Raw genomic sequence first — 19215 nt, 5'->3', positions numbered from 1 at the left:
ACTATTTTTTTAAACAAAATATTTTTTACGCTGCATTTTTGGATTAACATTGGTAAGTAGATAATGTAATATTTCATTGGCTATATATTCTTATACTTGCGATTTTTATAAGATTTAATACGTAAGTATGTTCAAGTATTCGAAAAACATTAATAATAATAAATGAAGATAAAACATTTATTAGATAATAACAACTTTATTAAAATAGTTAATATTTACAATTATATAACACTATACAGACTCGTTATTTTCTTAAATTACTCTTTATAACAAGATATTAACCGTATAAAAATTTATTTATATTTACAATTCTCAGAAATATTAGCTTCATATTTATACGTGTAACATTTAACATTAATTATTATAATACAATAATTAACACTCTTTCATTTATTCATCGTTATTTCATTCATTGTGAATTTTTGCTAATTCTTGTGAATTATTGTCGGTATCATTTACTTCTGTGTATATTCATAGAAATAAAATGATATAAGCAATATATATTTTGTTTCGTAAGAAAGTATATCATTAGCAAAATATACCGTGACGTTTTTTCTGATCAACATCAACTGTCATTCACATTAATGATATGGGCCGCTAGGTGAAAATCCACCGGAAGCACCATTCAGGTAGCTGTCACCTCCGTGGCCACCACCACCATGTCCGCTACCGCCTCCGTGGCCACCACCACCTCCGTGGCCACCACCGAATCCACCGCCGCCTCCGTGATGGCCTCCACCACCGCCGCCGCCAAAGCTTCCGTGACTAGTTACACTATAGCTATCTACTCCAGAATAACTGTCGGAGCCTCCGCCGTGTCCGCCGCCGAAACCTCCTCCGCCACCTCCTCCGTGATGGTCATCGTGTCCACCGCCACCATAACCACCACCTCCCCCACCGTGGCCGCCTCCGAAACCGCCGCCAAATCCTCCTCCACCACCACCGTGGTGATCGTCATGTCCACCACCAAATCCGCCTCCAAAACCTCCTCCTCCATAGCCGCCACCACCTCCGTGGTGATCATCGTGACCACCGCCGCCGCCGCCGCCCGTGTCCTCCTCCATAACCACCGCCTCCGCCACCGTGGCCGCCTCCAAAACCACCGCCGAAGCCGCCACCTCCTCCGCCATGGTGATCATCGTGTCCACCGCCAAATCCTCCGCCGCCTCCATATCCACCTCCTCCTCCGTGGTGATCGCCACCTCCGTGACCTCCTCCAAATCCACCTCCTCCTCCTCCTCCGTGATGATCACCATGTCCGCCACCGCCGCCAAAGATACCTGAGAAGCCACCGCCGCCGCCGTATCCTCCTCCACCTCCGTGGTGATCGTCGTGACCGCCGCCACCGCCAAAACCTCCTCCTCCAAATCCAACCATCCGTGGTGGTCATCATGCCCTCCGCCACCACCGCCAAAGCCACCTCCAAAGCCTCCGCCGCCTCCATATCCGCCACCACCTCCGTGGTGATCATCGTGGCCGCCACCTCCTCCAAATCCACCGCCGCCACCGAATCCACCTCCGCCTCCATGGGATCATCGTGGCCACCTCCTCCAAAACCACCCCCAAATCCTCCTCCAAAGCCACCTCCGCCGCCGCCATGATGATCATCGTGGCCGCCACCACCACCGTAACCGCCAAAGTCTCCGCCGTGACCACCGCCGTGGCCACCACCTCCATGGCCGCCTCCGCCGTGGCCTCCGCCGCTTAGAAAACCTCCAATTAATGTTTCCGCTAATCCCGGACCATGGTGACCGCCACCGCCATGGCCTCCACCACCACCGCCTCCGTGGCCTCCTCCAAATCCTCCGCCAAATCCTCCTCCGCCACCATGATGATCATCGTGGCCACCGCCGCCGCCTCCGTAACCACCTCCACCATGGCCTCCTCCAAATCCACCGCCGAATCCGCCATGGCCGCCGCCCCCACCACCACCATCATGTTGTTCTATGATTATAGTGGGTCCGCCGCCACCACCTCCGTGTCCTCCTCCGCCGCCATGGCCTCCTCCATAACCGCCGCCGCCAAAGCCACCTCCAAAATCGCCGTGGCCACCACCACCGCCTCCATGACCCCCGCCGCCAAAGCCACCGCCAAAATCACCGTGGCCACCTCCACCACCGCCACCATGGTCATGAATGATTACTTCTTTGTGGTGTTCTTCTTTATGAACTGGTTCCTTTATATGCACTCGTATGTGGACACTGTAAATGATTAAATACAATGTTTCTAACTTACATATTTATAATATATTGTTTGAAGTAAATATATTTAGAAAATAATAAAATTTGAACAAAGTATTCAATTATTCTTATCATATTACTATAAAAGTATTTGATTGATTCCAGAGCGGCACACGAATGGGTACGCAATATAATTGCATATGCATATGACGATTTATATATTTCAAAAGTATTTGCTTCATTACATTTCTAAATTAATAAGGACCTAATTTTGGTTTTCTAAAATGGTTATAAAAATATTTTTTGATTTGAACCACTTATTCAAACCGTTTTCTCTTCACATTCACTTTCAAATAATGGTGCTGACAACAATAATTTCGATGAAACTTCACTTTTAACTTATATCATTCAATTCCACGATAATTTGGAATACAAACTTGTTCTTTTATTTTTAGAACTATTTTTTGAGCATTAATGTCGTTTTGATACTAATTAATTCATTATATAAAATTTTTTAGTTCTTATAATTTGAATTAAATAATATTCATGAAAATAGCAAGTTGTACTGGGCCAATTTCAATAGCTTCAAAAATAAGTAATCAGTGAATGAAGAAATGCAAGAGCTTATTTCAGTTTCTATCAAATGTATTTTGATAAGTTGACATTGCACAAAGCTTCATTCTTGCCTTGAAAGTTTATAATAAACATGAACAGTCTTTAATTTATTTAGATATGCAAAACATGAACTATTTTAAATATCTTGAAATGTTTGCTAAAGTAATATTATAAAATAAATTATAATACTTACTGTTCCTTGCCGAAGGTTGCATGCGCAAAACCAAACGTAGCAAGCAGAGCCACACAAAACTGAAATTAAAAAAAAATATTAAACTTAAGTAAATATGAATACTTATAAAATATTTATACATATTTATTTTAGGCATTGAAAAAAACTAATTAATGAACTGATATAATTAAAACACAAATGAATTTCGAACAAAGTTATGAGAGGCATTGTCATTTTTATTGATAATTGATAGAGGAAATTTTTCATCCAATTTGATGTGTATTACAAAAAGCATAACAACATTTAGCTCTTGCTTGCAGCTAATTATAAATAATGATAAACTATATGAAGTATAAGACAATTATCCGATGCAACTATTAGTAATATATAATTAAAAAAAATAAAAATTAGTAATGCAGATGTATATCACTAAACAAATATTTGAAAAAGTCATTCTGTTCATCTAAAGATGCTCTAGCTATCAGATTTTCAATATCCAATTTGATAAATAACTACCAGGTTAAATGCTTTAAATAAATAAAAAAACACACAACCAAAAAACATTTGTGTGTCAATTTATTCAATTTGATTTAATTATATATTACTATTAGTTATTTCTGATAATGTTTTATTTTTGATATAGTTATCTTCTTTTATAATTATCTGCATGCAAAAAAGAGCTAAATGTTATTACGCTTTTTGTAAAAAAAAATAGGTACGGGAGTTTTTTTCTTGTGTTCTTCAGTAAGTGGAATAAATTTGTCTAAAAAATATTTACTTGGCAATCGGTTTTCTTAAATTAAGAAAGATAAATAAAAGAATATACATCCCTATATAAGATGATTTAGAACAATAGTATAGAATAGATGAACCTAAGAATCATCTTAGGTGGGTTGTAGAGCGCCAAAGAATACGATTTATTTATATAGCAAATCAAACCAAGGATTACTTGTAAAGTTGTAAGTTGTACTGCATAGTTAAATGATGTTTAAATCTAATTTTCTTAAAAAATTATACCTAAAATTCAAACGACATAAATCGTCATTAAATCATTACACGAGTATGACTTAAGATTGCATAATAATTATTCATTTGATTTATAGTCAAAGTCGACCGTTGAAATTAATTTTCAACGGTCGTTCTATTGTTAAGCAAAACCAATTCGCTGTACCAAATTGGTGTGCAGTTTTGCACGTATTTTATTCATAATTAGACTTCCGTATTGTTGGCAAATAGCTTAAACTTTCTTTTGATTTTAATTGTTTGCTTGTTATGATTGTCCATTGTTCAATTTAGATTTCGTTCTCTCGCAATAGTGGATGTAATAATCTGAATAAAAATGACCATTTATATATTGTTTCATGAGAGTTTTCTAAAAATGCAAATAGACAAATCATTGTGAAGAATTGTTCAAATATTTGTACTATGGTACTACAATAACAAATTATAATTTTTCTCCTAGACTCAGCAGATACGTGAAACTTTTAAAAATATTAGATATTAATTCTTTTGATATTTAATAGATAATAATATGATATTGTATTATTTAACTGATTACAGTTTTTCAGTCTCTGATGCTAATATTTTATCAATTTAGATTTCTCAAGATGTATCTTAAATAGTACTATTTAATGGCAATGGTAAATTCACGAACTTTCATCAGGTTCAATGCTTTATACATAAAATTTCTTTCCAAGAAAAAGCAATTTATTTTTAATGTTAAGCCCTGTCAGTTTAACTGATTTTGCATTTATTTACGCACATTTAAATGTTTAGTAGCAAATATGTTTGAACAGCGGTTTTGTAGATAATGAGATTTTGTTGGACACAATTCCTTTTCATATAGTATCAGAAAATATGTAGAGAATTCATTTATTTTAAGCATTCCTACTAAGAAATGAATTATGGATTATTGCGAAACAATTGGTTACGTCGTTTAGATACTGCACTAATATTAATTTTGGTATTAAGAAGCTTTGGGACTGATTTATTTAATTTTTAAATATCATTATTTCAGTATTGTTTGCTATTAATCTTTATCATAAGATGGGAGTTAAATAAATGTCTTCTTACTCTAGCAACTATTGATTTTATAATGAAGATATTTGTACTACTTGCCAAATTTTTGATATTTGCAAAAAATTAATTAAAATACACAAATGTATATTTATATATATATATATATATATATATGTATAAGCTTCATATTTGTTGAGAGAAATTTGCGATGAATGATTTCATTGCCATAATTAATTAAAAGTGTGTTCTAAATACTTTAAACGTTTTATTTGGAACTTGATGGCTGGATGAGCATGTGTACCGTGAAATATATTAAATTATTCAATAAAAGTACATTTTTCAAATTCTTTCAATGAACCATGTCAAATGTAAAGGATATTTGCTAATGCTATATTATTCCTCAGCGTTTGTGACAATACAAAATAATTCAAAATTTTTGAAACTACTTTTCAAAATCAATAAAAATGTTGGAGGCAAACCGAATGTGCTTCAAAATTGAATATGATTTAATTTTTTTTTATACGAATCTGTATAGATATTGCTCATTATTGTAATTGAGAGAGGCATTTATTGTAACACAACGTTTCCAAAATATCACTTTTAAGTTATTAATTTCTTGCCAACATTGTAAACTATTAAGATTACTATTTGATTGTGGTTCAGGAAATGAGACTATCATTTATTAAAAAATGGCCCAGGTTTATTAAATTATATTCAACACGTTCGATTTGCCTAAATGCATGATTGGATTTGAAAAGCAGTTTCGAAAAAAATATATATTTTACTTGGGTAAACACAAAATTTTTTGAAAACTTCTATTTATATCACAATGAAACTAACTGAACTTACATATTTTCAACTACATCCTTTGTATAAACTTTCAATTTCAATTCAATTGAATTATCAATATGGCTAAAGATGCAATAGTTGAGTGTTTCATATAAACATTTCAGTTTCTGTATATGCAAATATATGTTGTTTGAAAGTTACAACTGCTTAATTAATTAACGTGCTATTAATTAATTATTATCATACACTACAGTAGTAATTACTAATTATTATCTTGATGAATATTATTCATTCAATCTTTCTTTGCGATATTGTTTTCTATATTCTTCATTAATAATCTTTAATATGTTAAGAAGTCGATATAGATATCTCTATGCTATTATTGGCATTTAATAACATTCACATCTCTTCTAATCTTTTACTGCATTTATTAATTAAAATAATATAGGTAGAGATCAGTATTAATTTTACAATTTTATTAATTTTAAATACATTTCAGAATTTCTGTAAAATTTACAAAAACTTTCATTTTACTATTTAAGTGCTTTGGGAGAAGTTTCACATGCATTACAGCTTATCAGATACATGTGCGCTTTAACATTTATCGGCTTCCGTTTAACATTTATTATTCATTAACTTTTTGATCTTCATTATGTTTGTAAAAAATAAACGTAGGTTTTACTACTGAAATTATTAGTACGAGTATATATATATTACTCAAAGATGTATCTAATACAAAAGCAGCTGTAATACTCATATGATTTTTTTTAATATTTTTTGCGATCTATTTATACAAGACAATGAGCAGAAATTGTTAATAATGAAAAAGAAAACGATTAGATATTAGTAGGTACGCTCAAAGGAGAACTTCTCAGGTACTAGTAGATATTTTTGAAAAATTGATATAAAATTTTGTGAAAATGTGTTATTCCGTTAATATTTTAGCCAAATTTAAGTATTTGGTTTTGATCGCGGTTGTATATTCAGCGGTTTCCAACCTGTGGGGCGCGCCCCCTCAGGGGGGCTCCAGGTTGTTTTAAGAGGGGCGCTTACATCTGTTTTCAGAATACCATTATCGAAAACAACCCAACAATTTTAATATTAAAAAGTTAACAAAAAAATAGTTTTTATGCATATTTTACATAATATATTGCATATTAATTTGTAGTTTGATATCAGTTTAGTATTTACAAAATTCAATTAAATAAAGAAATTAAGGGGGGCGCAACCATTTTTTTATTAGAGCAGGGGGCGCGGGGCAAAAAAGGTTTGAAGCCACTATATTAGACGTTTTAATTGCAAACGAACGATTTAAAGATTATATTATGTTTTATTTTAGTTGCAGACGGAATTCTGCTTATTGACTATTATTACAGTGATGTAGTGCTCATAGACCCAATATATGTCTACTCAACACAACGATTTGAAAATAAAGGTCCAACCATTTTTACAGTCGATAAAAGTAAAAATTATTGCTAATCTAATATTAAAAATATGATAGGTACTGTTGCCCCAGGGCTAAGTTAAACTTAAACTCAATTCAAGAAAGAATGGTGTGAGAGATTTTTCATTGCCGGAAATGAGCTATTTTCATTTCGAAACATATTTTTGATCTATATGGGTATCGCTACTGCACGATGTCAGGTTGTTCATAGCGGGGTTTGAACTCACAACCTGTCCACACGAGCCATGAGCTTAACCGTTACATCATTTACAATCCATTTAATTTCATAAAAATTTATATATAAATTTGAGAATTTTCGTGTCCTTTCAATTTCAATTTCAAAATTTTAGTTAAGTTTTAAAATATATCAATATAACAATTTTAATATTTTTACTATAATGTATTTTTTTTAATGTCACGTGCTATGGCTTAACAATTTTTATTTGAATATTAGGATAAGTAAATTATAAATCTAGTTTTTCACAATTTTCTAGTGCTATAGCTTAATGTTAATATTTTTTTTATTTTTAATATTAGAATAAGCAAATTGTATGTACTCTTTACTTCTAATTTTGAAATACTGTTATTGCATATTTTGGTCTTATATATATGGGCATACATAGAAGTAAATCTAGTCCAGATATAATGTCAATAAAAAGGTGAATTTCTTTGAAAAGTTATTAAATTCATACACATCGGCTTTCGTAACACTACTGTTGCATGCTTTAGTCTTAATTTTTTTAGTTCTACTGAAACTAGGTCTTCAGTCGAAACGTAAGGGTATTATAGGGTTAATTTCATCCTAGCACAAACTGGCCCAAACTGATCAAAACTAATGATTTGCAACAGTTTGAATCAGTTTGTGCTAGTATGAAACTAATCGTGTACATCTATATGTTTACCCTATGGAACGGGAAGTTCCAAAGGGTAAACATACCCTAATTCTATTTGTATGTTATGCTTCATTATTGAACTCTGTTTATAAATATATAATTGAATCGTTTCAAAATAAATAAATTTATATTAAAAAAAATAATAATATATAAAATAAAATAAATTTATATAAAATAAATAAACAAAAATGAATAAATAATAAAATAATATTTTATAAATAAAAATAAATATTTTAATAACTATTCCAAAATATTTTTTCAATTTATTGTAACTAGTTTATTTTAACTTTGTTAATTTAACTAAATTAGGCATGCACTGACACTTAACAATTTTAACAAAGTACTATTATGGGTCCTTTAATTCTAGATCCTTTATCCGTTTATCCATGCACTTTATAAATAAATAATTCGAATCCGTTACATACCGTTAAGCGTTTGTCCATCCCGACACTAGGGAAAACTTCCGGTCACTTTAGTTTTTCGTCCCTTCGATTAATTACTTTCCGACTTCCTTGTTACCGAATAGCTTGGCTTGCCGCGCAAGCTTCGCCACTTACACAAAGTGTCATAAGATAATGCGAACATCTCCAACGGATCTTTATATACCTTCCCGCCAGATCTCTCGAATATCTGCACTAAACGTGAGACTGCAAAATGTCCGAGGGGGGGCGTCGGACGTACACAAATGTACAATCGGTTCGTGGTAATATATTTATTATATATGTATATATATATATATATATATATATATATATATAAAGTTTGTAATGCTCTCAAACCATGGACCTGCCTTCGTGTAGACCATCATTAAAGATGAATAAAGATGAATAGTTGCTGTTACTATTCCTCTACTAAATCAATTAAAAACTAGTGGTGTATGTCTTCGTGCCTTAAGGCAAATTGCTGGAACTTTCCGTACCGTATCGAAATATTCGAAAAAAAATATTAAATGTTTTCAAATAGATTATTATAAATCCTGTAGCTTTTATTGTTCTTTTATTATATACAAAATATAAGAGCTTATAAATTGTACGACGACGTTTATATATGTTTAAATAAAAAGTAAATAAATAAAACTCAATCAATTGAATTAAAAATGAAGGACATTGTTTAATATTTGTGAGAATTATATGAACTGAATTGCAAAGTTAAAATTATTTATTAGAAGTAAAAAAAATATTTTTTGGAAATTAAAAAAAGAAATTTGAAATAAAAAAAAATTCTTTCCCCAAAAACAATCGTTTCGTCAACGCAAGCAGATTTTTTTTTTGAATCGTTCAAATCGTATCCTTAGTTCTCTCAAAAACTGCTATTTTCTGCGTATGAAGCTCCGTACCTTCATAACGGCTAGACCCGCCTTTACCAAAAACTAATCACCATTTTTCTCCATCATTACGAATTCAATGTTTTTTGGATCATTCAAATCGGTTGCTTTTTTCTCTCAAAAACTCGATTACCATTTTCTACACTCTTTGCTTTGTATCTCCGAAATGGTTGGACCTGTCTTTACCAAAACTAATCAGGACGTCTCCACATCAATAGAAATCGAATATTTTTTGAATTGTTTTAATCAGTTGATTGAAGGATTGAATCCTGTGCGCCCGAAAACGTGGACAAAAAATTGTATTCATATACCCATCCATTTTTTCAGGTATTTGGTGAAATGTTCAGAAACCTTCAAAACGTGAAGATATACAAAAATTTTCACTTTCGATTTTTGGACGATTGCAATAACTTAGCCTACTGGAAGTTACTAATTACGCAACTTTTATTATTTCAGAATTAATCATTTTCTAGAAAAAGTGCGGTGTTACAACTTGAACTTGCACGGTGTTTGGGGCTTGTTGTAACGTCTACCAAGTCCTTTATCTTTGCCTTTGCCACATCCAGACATGTTTGCACTTTATAAACCAAAATATATAATTTTAATCAGTATTGCGGACTTTTAATGAGATCAATCAATCAATATTCGATTACATATTATACTCTTTTATTACTTATGATGTTATATTATATCTTATGTTTTTCGATCTGCATATAGGTTTTTTCGCTTTTTATTCTTGTTCAATATTCTATTCAATGTTCTTCATAATGAACTTGAAAAATTGAGCACCTGTTCGTTAGTTTTCATAACTTATTAATTTTCATGAAGTTGAAAATAAAATTCTAATTTATCAATATGAGAGGCTATTTTAACTCGCCTTTGAAATTTTGTATTCGTCACTTTTATCATTCACCTAATGGTTTATAGGGTCTGGTGCTTCTAGGTAAACTCAACATGTTATGTAGTCGAAAGACAAAATCACATATTGTTTTATATGAGCTACTCATTGCATATATCAATTGCATAAGCATATATCAATTTTCAGATATATGATGGATAGCTAGAATTCCATTATCAAGTAATTGCGAAAATTTAATTTTAATTTATACTTTTTGAAACCCCTTCGCTTAGATAAATATTGCTTTAGCAAAACCCGGGACACAAGGTGGAAATCCGGCGCTGTCCCGGTCAAACCAGGACGTATGGTCACCGAAAAAGAAAAATAATTATTGAACCTTGATAATAATAACAAAAATTGATTAATAATAATTATCAATACATAAGTTTGGCCCCCTCTCTATTTTATTTTTGCACTTATTGTTGCCAAGTGGTTGTTTTTCTAAAAATCCTTTAAAGTAATTACTTATTAGGGTATGTTATTAGGTTTGCCATATTTGAAATATGAATTTACTTCATATAAAAAGATCGCTTATCTTTCGTTTTATTAAAACATAACGATCGAACACTTTTTATTCGAAAAATTACCGCAATATAAATATACCTGTAAATCTAAGAAAGTAATATATAAAAAGAAGAGTTAAATCCATTAGCCAACGTTTGTATCGTAATTTACTTTACTGGATTTGTTTGGCAAAATTATATATCCAGTCTTAAGCACTTTTTTATTTTATATTTCATTGCATAGTTATTTTTATACGCTATTATACAATCTATTCTATCAATTTCTAAAATATAATTTTAACTAAATTGGAATATTTCGTATATTTAGAAGAAAATTTAAGCATATTTGCATATTCTTATTAGTATTAAATAAGCACAGGATAATGTATCTTTTTCATACATTTTCATTTACAATTATTTTATGTTAGAATATAAAACAATATCAATAATAGCATTTAATAATATAATATTATGTATTCGAAGATGACGTTACACTAAATCAAACTGTTATTAGGACTTCAATGAGTGATTTTCTTTTTATGAAACACTTACTTTATTATTGTTTTACAATATATACTTTTAATGGCGTGTGTATTATTTTGAAACAATTTTAGTTTTTTATAACAGTTCAGAGATTTTTACAATTTTTATTATTCATTGAGAAACTTTCAGTCATTAAAATGATTTAAATTTAATAGCAAACTTAATGGTTTTATGGTTCTATTAAGTTCAATTTAATTGAAAATATGATGTATTGTACAGACATTTGATGGAAGCGGCAACAGTCTAACGATTTGTTTCAGAATCATAATTAGCAAGATTATCAATATTCTTTGTATATAATACTGACGGCTTAAATTAAATCTAATCTCTCAAGACATTTCATGATAATTGATTTTTTCTTTAACTCTGCAAAAGTGAATTAGTTCGTTGTTGATTTGTCAAAAAAATGTATTAAAGCAATAAATTTAAAAATAAATGAATTATATAAAATTTAACTAAACTTTTACTTTCTAGTATTCCACTTCAAATTATTAACTTCCCGAAGGAGAAGTTTATGTTTTCATCAAAAAACCCGATTCGCTAATTTTATGTTTTCTCGACGTTTCAAGCCATTCTGAATCGAATGAGACCAAATTTGGAAAAAGTATGTGTGTGTGTGTGTGTGTGTGTGTGTGTGTGTGTATGTGAACAGATTTTTTGCCGTAAATCGACGTTTTCTCGAAAACGGCTGGACCGATTTTAAAAATTTAAAAGCCATTCGATGTATCTCGACGAGAACTATTGTTTGTCAGTTTTGTGCGACAATCGGCCAAGCCGTTTCTTCATAAATGGCAGAAAAGTGAAAAATTTTTCGTCTACGTTTTAGCCCGCAATTCTGAATCGATTTTGAAAATTCAAAAACCGTTCGAAAGATATTGGTTGGGAATCGTGCTGATTAGTTTTTGGTAGAGATCGGCCGGGCCGTTTTCTTGTAATAAAGTTTTTAAAAAAAAAATTTCGACGATTTTATGATTATTTTTTTGACGATAGATACCATAGTCTTCTAGATCATACTAAAATATTACGGCCCTACGACAACTGGTTCAGCTTTAAAAATTCGTCAAAGTTTGCAAAAATCAGTATGGTCTTTTTGGCATTTGTCAAAATTAGACTTTTGATCGACGTTTTCTCAAAAACGCCTGAACCGATTTTAGAAATTTAAAAGCCATTTGATGTATTTCGGTGAGGACTATCGTTTGTCAGTTTTGTGCAACGATCTGCCAAGCCGTTTCTTTGTAATTTGAAAAAACTTTTCGTCCACATTTAAGCTCATCCTACCGAACGATTTTAAAAATTCAAAAAACTGTTCGAAAGATATTAGTTGGGAATGATACTGATTAATTTTAGGTGAAAATCTACCGAGCCGTTTTCTTGTAATTGACTGTTGAAAAAAAGTGTTAAATTTTCGTCGACAATTAAGCTCATCCTACCGAACCGATTTTGAAAAATCAAAAACTGTTCGAAAGATATTAGTTGGGAATGATACTGATTAATTTTAGGTGAAAATCTACCGAGCCGTTTTCTTGTAATTAACTGTTGAAAAAAAGTGTTAAATTTTCGTCGACATTTAAGCTCATCCTACCGAACCGATTTTGAAAAATCAAAAACTGTTCGAAAGATATTAGTTGGGAATGATACTGATTAATTTTAGGTGAAAATCTACCGAGCCGTTTTCTTGTAATTAACTGTTGAAAAAAGTGTTAAATTTTCGTCGACAATTAAGCTCATCCTACCGAACCGATTTTGAAAAATCAAAAACTGTTCGAAAGATATTAGTTGGGAATGATACTGATTAATTTTAGGTGAAAATCTACCGAGCCGTTTTCTTGTAATTAACTGTTGAAAAAAAGTGTTAAATTTTCGTCGACATTTAAGCTCATCCTACCGAACCGATTTTAAAATTTCAAAAACTGTTTGAAAGATATTAGTTGGGAATGGTACTGATTAATTTTAGGTGAAAATCTACCGAGCCGTTTTCTTGTAATTAACTGTTGAAAAAAAGTGTTAAATTTTCGTCGACATTTAAGCTCATCCTACCGAACCGATTTTAAAATTTCAAAAACTGTTTGAAAGATATTAGTTGGGAATGGTACTGATTAATTTTAGGTGAAAATCTACTGAGCCGTTTTCTTGTAATTAACTGTTGAAAAAAAAATTTAAGCCGATTTTCATGGAAATTTTTTTTGGCGATATACATCATGGTCTTATAGAACTTACTGTAATATTACGGCCTAACGACAAGTAGTTTAATTTTAAAAATTCGTCAAAGTTTGCTAAAATTATTATCGTTTTTTTTAAAAGTAGGATTAATGAAGTATATTAATTACACTTTTTTTTTTGATTAAGTCGATTATTTACACATTTCGGGAAGTTCATGTAACTTGCCTCAAGGCTAAATACCAAACCAACTAGTTTTTTTAACTTTTTAGCAAAAATGCTAATAACATACTAATAAGGGTTTTTTCAGAAGTTTCACTAAATGATAATTTTAGTGATTTTAAATATCTAAAATCTTATTATATTTTTAATAGTTAGTTAAATTTGATTTACCAATACTATTTGTATGCTGACTATATTAACAAATTCTAAATAAAGAAAACAATTTCCGAGCCTTATGGTATAGTCAAGCATTTGTAAAGCTATATTAATTTAAATATCATTTGTAAAAATAGTTCTTATTCTGTTTTGACTTTACTGCCATACAATACAATTACTATCAAGTTTGATGCAGTTCTGATTAAAAGCAAAAATAATCATTCACTAGAGTTTGATTTGAGTTTTGGTAATAATTTTTTGAAAATCTATATTTATTGCTAAAACGTGTTTTATTATACCTACCTTCTTTCTTTTTGGGAGCAATAATGAAAGCGTTACATACCATTAATTTGGAACTATTTTTATCTACCGTTGATAACAATTTTAGTTGATTTATTAATATAGTATTACAATTCTTGGAATAGATTTATGAATGTATGTAAGCGAAAAGGTATATTATGTAAAATTAAAAAGTAATAGAACGATTTTGAATTTGTGGTGAAATCATTGAAAAGGGTTTTACAACTAGTTAAAAAGTTTTACCTAAGGTAACCGAAATTGAGATTTAGATATTTCGATCAAATTTTATATATATCATGTACGTAGTCCTTGATATTATTTAATCACTTAAAATAATTGTAACATTTTTTACACAACTTACTTCAAATCGTCAAAAATTGGCTCACACACACATACATACATCGAAAAATTAAGAAAGCGAATCAATTTATGTTTTGTGAAGCCCATATTTAATATTACAATATACTCTTTTACATTAGCATTTTATTTTAAACTCTCAACATTTTTTAAAATTTCTCATTGTTAATAAACGCATAATTAGGATGTTTATATTTTTAAAATGCATTTTTTTAAATAAATTATAAAATGATGCACAAAATATTTAGAATCTATAAGAAGACTTCGTAGTTGTTTTGTACTTGTTTATACTGACTTACTGTTGCATGAAAAATGGTTTTGTCATTTTTTTGTTCTTAAAAACTGCTCAATTTACGGTGCATGTTCTGATATTTCGTAGTCATATATGAAGTCATGGTTTCAAATCGAAATTTTAGACAACGTCATATCAGGCAGTAGTAATTACATTTTGATATTCCATGTAAAAATATTTTTTCTATACTACTGCAGTAAGTTAAAATATGTCATCATTACTAGAAAAGACATCCACTGGGTTGCCTTCAAATAAAAGATATATCAAATAGATGAAGGAGACCATTGGGTCGCCTTTTTAAAAACCATTTAGTTGAAGAGAAATGAAATCACAATATCTCTTTGAAAAAGACACTTTCATTGTACATATGACATGATTCGACATTTCTTTAAAAAAAAGTCTATTTTATAAAACAGTGTCAAAGATCAGTAATACAGTGCATGTTTTTCACAAACATATAAAATTACTTTCGGCATTTGTTGAATACTTTTATATAATTGTTTGTTAACTACAAATTATATCGATTTAATTTATGGTATTAGTTTGTTACCTTGTTAATACTAAAAATCTATTATTTAGGTATTCCTTGAAGGTCGCGACCTTTCAAGGAAACTCTCGAGCAATTGACTTTCAATTTTCTGCCACGGTAGTGAACAATATTCTGGTTTTTTAACTAGGAAGACGTTCTACAACGTAGATTGACAAATAAAATTACTGTTTATCGATTTGTTAATAGTCACGTATATTAGGTATGGTTTCATTGTATTTATTACAAGTTTTTAGACGAACCCACTTATGACTTTGAGTTCCTAGAAGACACATAGAAAGGATTTTACATTTGAAAATATATAGATTGAAAATTCGTTGAGAACGTATAAAAATCAAGACCTGGTGTTATAAAATGATATAAATATTTGTCATTAAAATCTCCCGCGACCCCAGAATTATCCCACGCGACTTTATTTAAAAAATTTAAGATTGAGAAGCATTGATTTAAAAATGCGCCCCTAAATTAAATGTATTATTTTTTTGTTATTACTTTGACCTATTTGTTGATTTTACAAAATCACTGCGAGAAATATATATATTTCCCGTAGCTTTTCTGCTCTATATTTATGAAAATATAAAACTATATCAATGAGTGAGAAATCTATATTGTGATAATAATTTGAGTGGCAACTTATTAATCAATAGAATAGAAAAATTATATAGAAGCCGATACATCAAATTTTAAATTTGAGTTAATGATTTATATTGGTGTATTATTATCATTATTATTAGTGTATTATGTCAATAGTGAATTATTGATTTAAAGAACTCAAATTCAAATTGATAACGGTTTTATTTTATCTCCAGTATAATAAAAAACTACAGTGTACATCGATTTTTTTTAATTATTCTTATCGGTGAAAATGAACTTTTTTTTTGATACAAGAAGGAATTCATTTTGGAAAAGTTTTATTTTAAATAAAGTTATTGTTTCTTTGAGTGGGAAATTTGCAAGCATATAAAATGTCATTTTAAATTGTTATTAAAAAAAATTATAAAATTAAAAGATGGGTATAAGTGGAAAAGTTTGAAAAACCTGCCCGATGTGTGTAAATAATTGGCATAATTAATACGAATTGAACTAAGCAGTTTTAATTTTTTTTGCTATATGCACTATACACACATATATATATATATATATATATATATATATATATATTATGGTGGTCCCTAATATGGATGTTTTCGAATTTCTTAGTTCCCAGGGGCTCAAATGCTTCTGAATTGACAAAAAAAAATCTCTGAAAGTTTTACCTCTTATAATTAACTCCAACATAGTACACACTCCAACCAATAACGTTAAAATTAAGAGTTTAAGCTTTTAGAGAATTTTTTTTAGCATTGTCGAACGATTTGAGCCCTTGGGCGCAAGAAAATTCGAAAATTAGAGAAAACATTAAGGACCACCCTAATATTTATGGCTTTAAAGAGTTTAAGTTAACCCTTTTAAACTGTGTTAAATGTGTTAGTCTTTCTGACATTGGAGAGTTTATTTCCAATGAGATAACTCCTTTTTTCAACTTTTCACTGTAAACTTGACCATAACTTTCAAAATTGAATAGAAGTTGATCATTTGGCACAGCCCATCATTTCAAATAATCATAAATTAACCACTTTTCTTATGACTATAATATCTTAAGATGTTCGTTCAGTCATGAACTCTATTACTATGCAACCTCAAGAATCTTTACCAAGAACTAATTAGGACGAAATATCTACTGATATTTTTCTAACAATTTTTGAATTTTTAAAATCGGAATACGGAATAGCAAAGCGGATTTTGTAGCGATAAACTCTATCTAATTTTGATATCCAACGTTTGGGCTTCTGTCGAAAACAAACGTTTTTATCGGGAAGGTAAAAATTGTGAAGTGTTAGAAATTATGCATTTTATAATCTGAAATTGAGGAAAAAAACTTAAGAATTTGATGATGCTCCAAGGAGTCAGAATACGTAATTTGGCCAAGTGATTGAAAAATATTTACTTAAAATTAGCTTGAATTGGATGGGCGTTGAAAGTATGTTGTGACCAAATCCAAAAATAATTTCTGAAAAGGGCGAATAAATGAGGAAGTGAGTGCCGCATATATTCTAGTATAAATAGCTCTTCATGTTACGGATCAACCTTTAGGCATAATATTTAATACCAATGATGATAATGTAAATTTGAGCATGTACCGTGTACCAATTATATTTTATATAAGTAAAAGGTGCTTCGAGGGTCTCGGGCTGACCGACCGTAGGATCCCATGATATTACATTATCCATTATATTATACAGCCGCATCCACGGCTCGATCGAAGAAAGTACAAAAACGAAAGTGACTGTTAATTTTACATCATTGTGAACCTCATCATCTGTTCTTCTCTTCTTGTCTTGACTCTTGTCTCACCACAATGACAGTATGCAAATGGATTTCAGCGATCGGATACTTTTTTCTGCTTCATTAAAGATAATATTAGTGTACAGAGCTAACTCTTATTTGTAAATAATACTACGACATAAATCCATATAAAATCTCCATCTCTCTCGTTCTTCATATACATATATAAATCTCTCTCATATAGATTTTTTATGGTTACGTATAAGTACGTGTGTGAAAAGAAAAAATTTGCCAGTTTTTTTATTGACTATGGGATCATTAAATTTTAGCTTTCGACAATATAATGTTACACATGTGTATTCCGATTTTATTTGTATGTGAATATATTTACATATTCAAATACACTCATATAAATATATATATATATATATATATATGTATATACATATATAATATAGAGTTAGGCGAGGCATAAAGGTCCAATTTGACTTAAGCAATTATACTGTCTAAACTAAATGAACTATATATCGACGCATAAAACGTATCGAGCAAATAACTATCAAACTTGAAGTAAAATTTTCATTTAATTCCTTATAAAAGAAATGTGTTTTTTTACTATTTTTCTAAAATTTGTCATTTGTCCTTTTTTACCCCAAAGGCGGGATAAATTTTTGCAAGGGACAAACAAATCCAATATCTTCATTATTAATTTTAAAAGGATTTTACGAAATATTACCTACATTATTCAACCAATGCAAAACATATATGGGTATATTTTTTTACAAAGATGATACTAATCACATAACCCTGATCAGGTATTACGTCAGAAATATTGATCAGCAGCTTTGAAATAACTATTAATTTAATTTATCTCTTGTAAAATGGCCTTTTTTACTTGATTTTCTATTTCATTTATTATTTTTTATTGTTTACACCTTTGCCGGGGTAAAAGTTCATTTGGACCTTTCTACTTCACCCAGGTATAAGCTTTTATTGTAAGAGGTTATATAAAAAAAACTGTTGAATCTAACTTTAAATTAACAATATATCTTATAAATTAATTAAATAAAGTATATATGTAACGTAACTAAACTAAACTAAACAACAGATTTTGAAACATTGCCAATTATCTTCCTATTAGCATCGTTGTTTTTTTCCCTCTACTTTCAAATATTGTTGTTGAAAAAATATTAACTTTACTTGTTTTTGAAATATCGGTGGTGGACTTTTGTACCCACAGACCTTTAAGCCCCGTTCTAACCTATTCTTCTCCAATCAATTTTCTTCGGTCTCTAATGTGAGATATTTAGCATTTTGCGTTTACATAGTTTATTACAAATCTTAATCAATTCGATTTATCGTCTATAACGAATGAAAATAGAAAGCGTTTATATTATTTTCCAATAAAATTTTGGAACAATGCATATCCCTCTTATGTATTTAAATAATCTCCAACTTCTTGTCTTTTCACGTGTATAA

General features: G+C 30.4%; 1 protein-coding gene across 1 annotated transcript in view; it reads right to left on the bottom strand.

Annotated features, from left to right (window-relative positions):
• Nucleotides 1-581: 581 nt before the first annotated feature.
• LOC113385643 (glycine-rich cell wall structural protein 1.8-like) overlaps nucleotides 582-19215 on the bottom strand; it is a 28564-nt gene continuing 9930 nt past the window's right edge. Inside the window, exons 2-4 of the mRNA XM_026623490.1 lie at nucleotides 2989-3047; nucleotides 1546-2201; nucleotides 582-1483 (exon numbers count right to left, since the gene is read on the bottom strand). Of these exons, the coding sequence (XP_026479275.1) occupies nucleotides 582-1483; nucleotides 1546-2201; nucleotides 2989-3047 (1617 nt within the window). The remainder of the gene's footprint in view (nucleotides 1484-1545; nucleotides 2202-2988; nucleotides 3048-19215) is intronic.

The sequence above is a fragment of the Ctenocephalides felis genome, unplaced genomic scaffold (genome assembly GCF_003426905.1).
Source record: "Ctenocephalides felis isolate EL2017-DRISC unplaced genomic scaffold, ASM342690v1 CF-g0.4_SCAFFOLD_03571, whole genome shotgun sequence".
Classification (NCBI taxonomy): domain Eukaryota; kingdom Metazoa; phylum Arthropoda; class Insecta; order Siphonaptera; family Pulicidae; genus Ctenocephalides; species Ctenocephalides felis.
The sequence above is the reverse complement of the archived record's forward strand: the minus strand, read 5'-3'. Positions and strand labels throughout refer to the sequence as shown.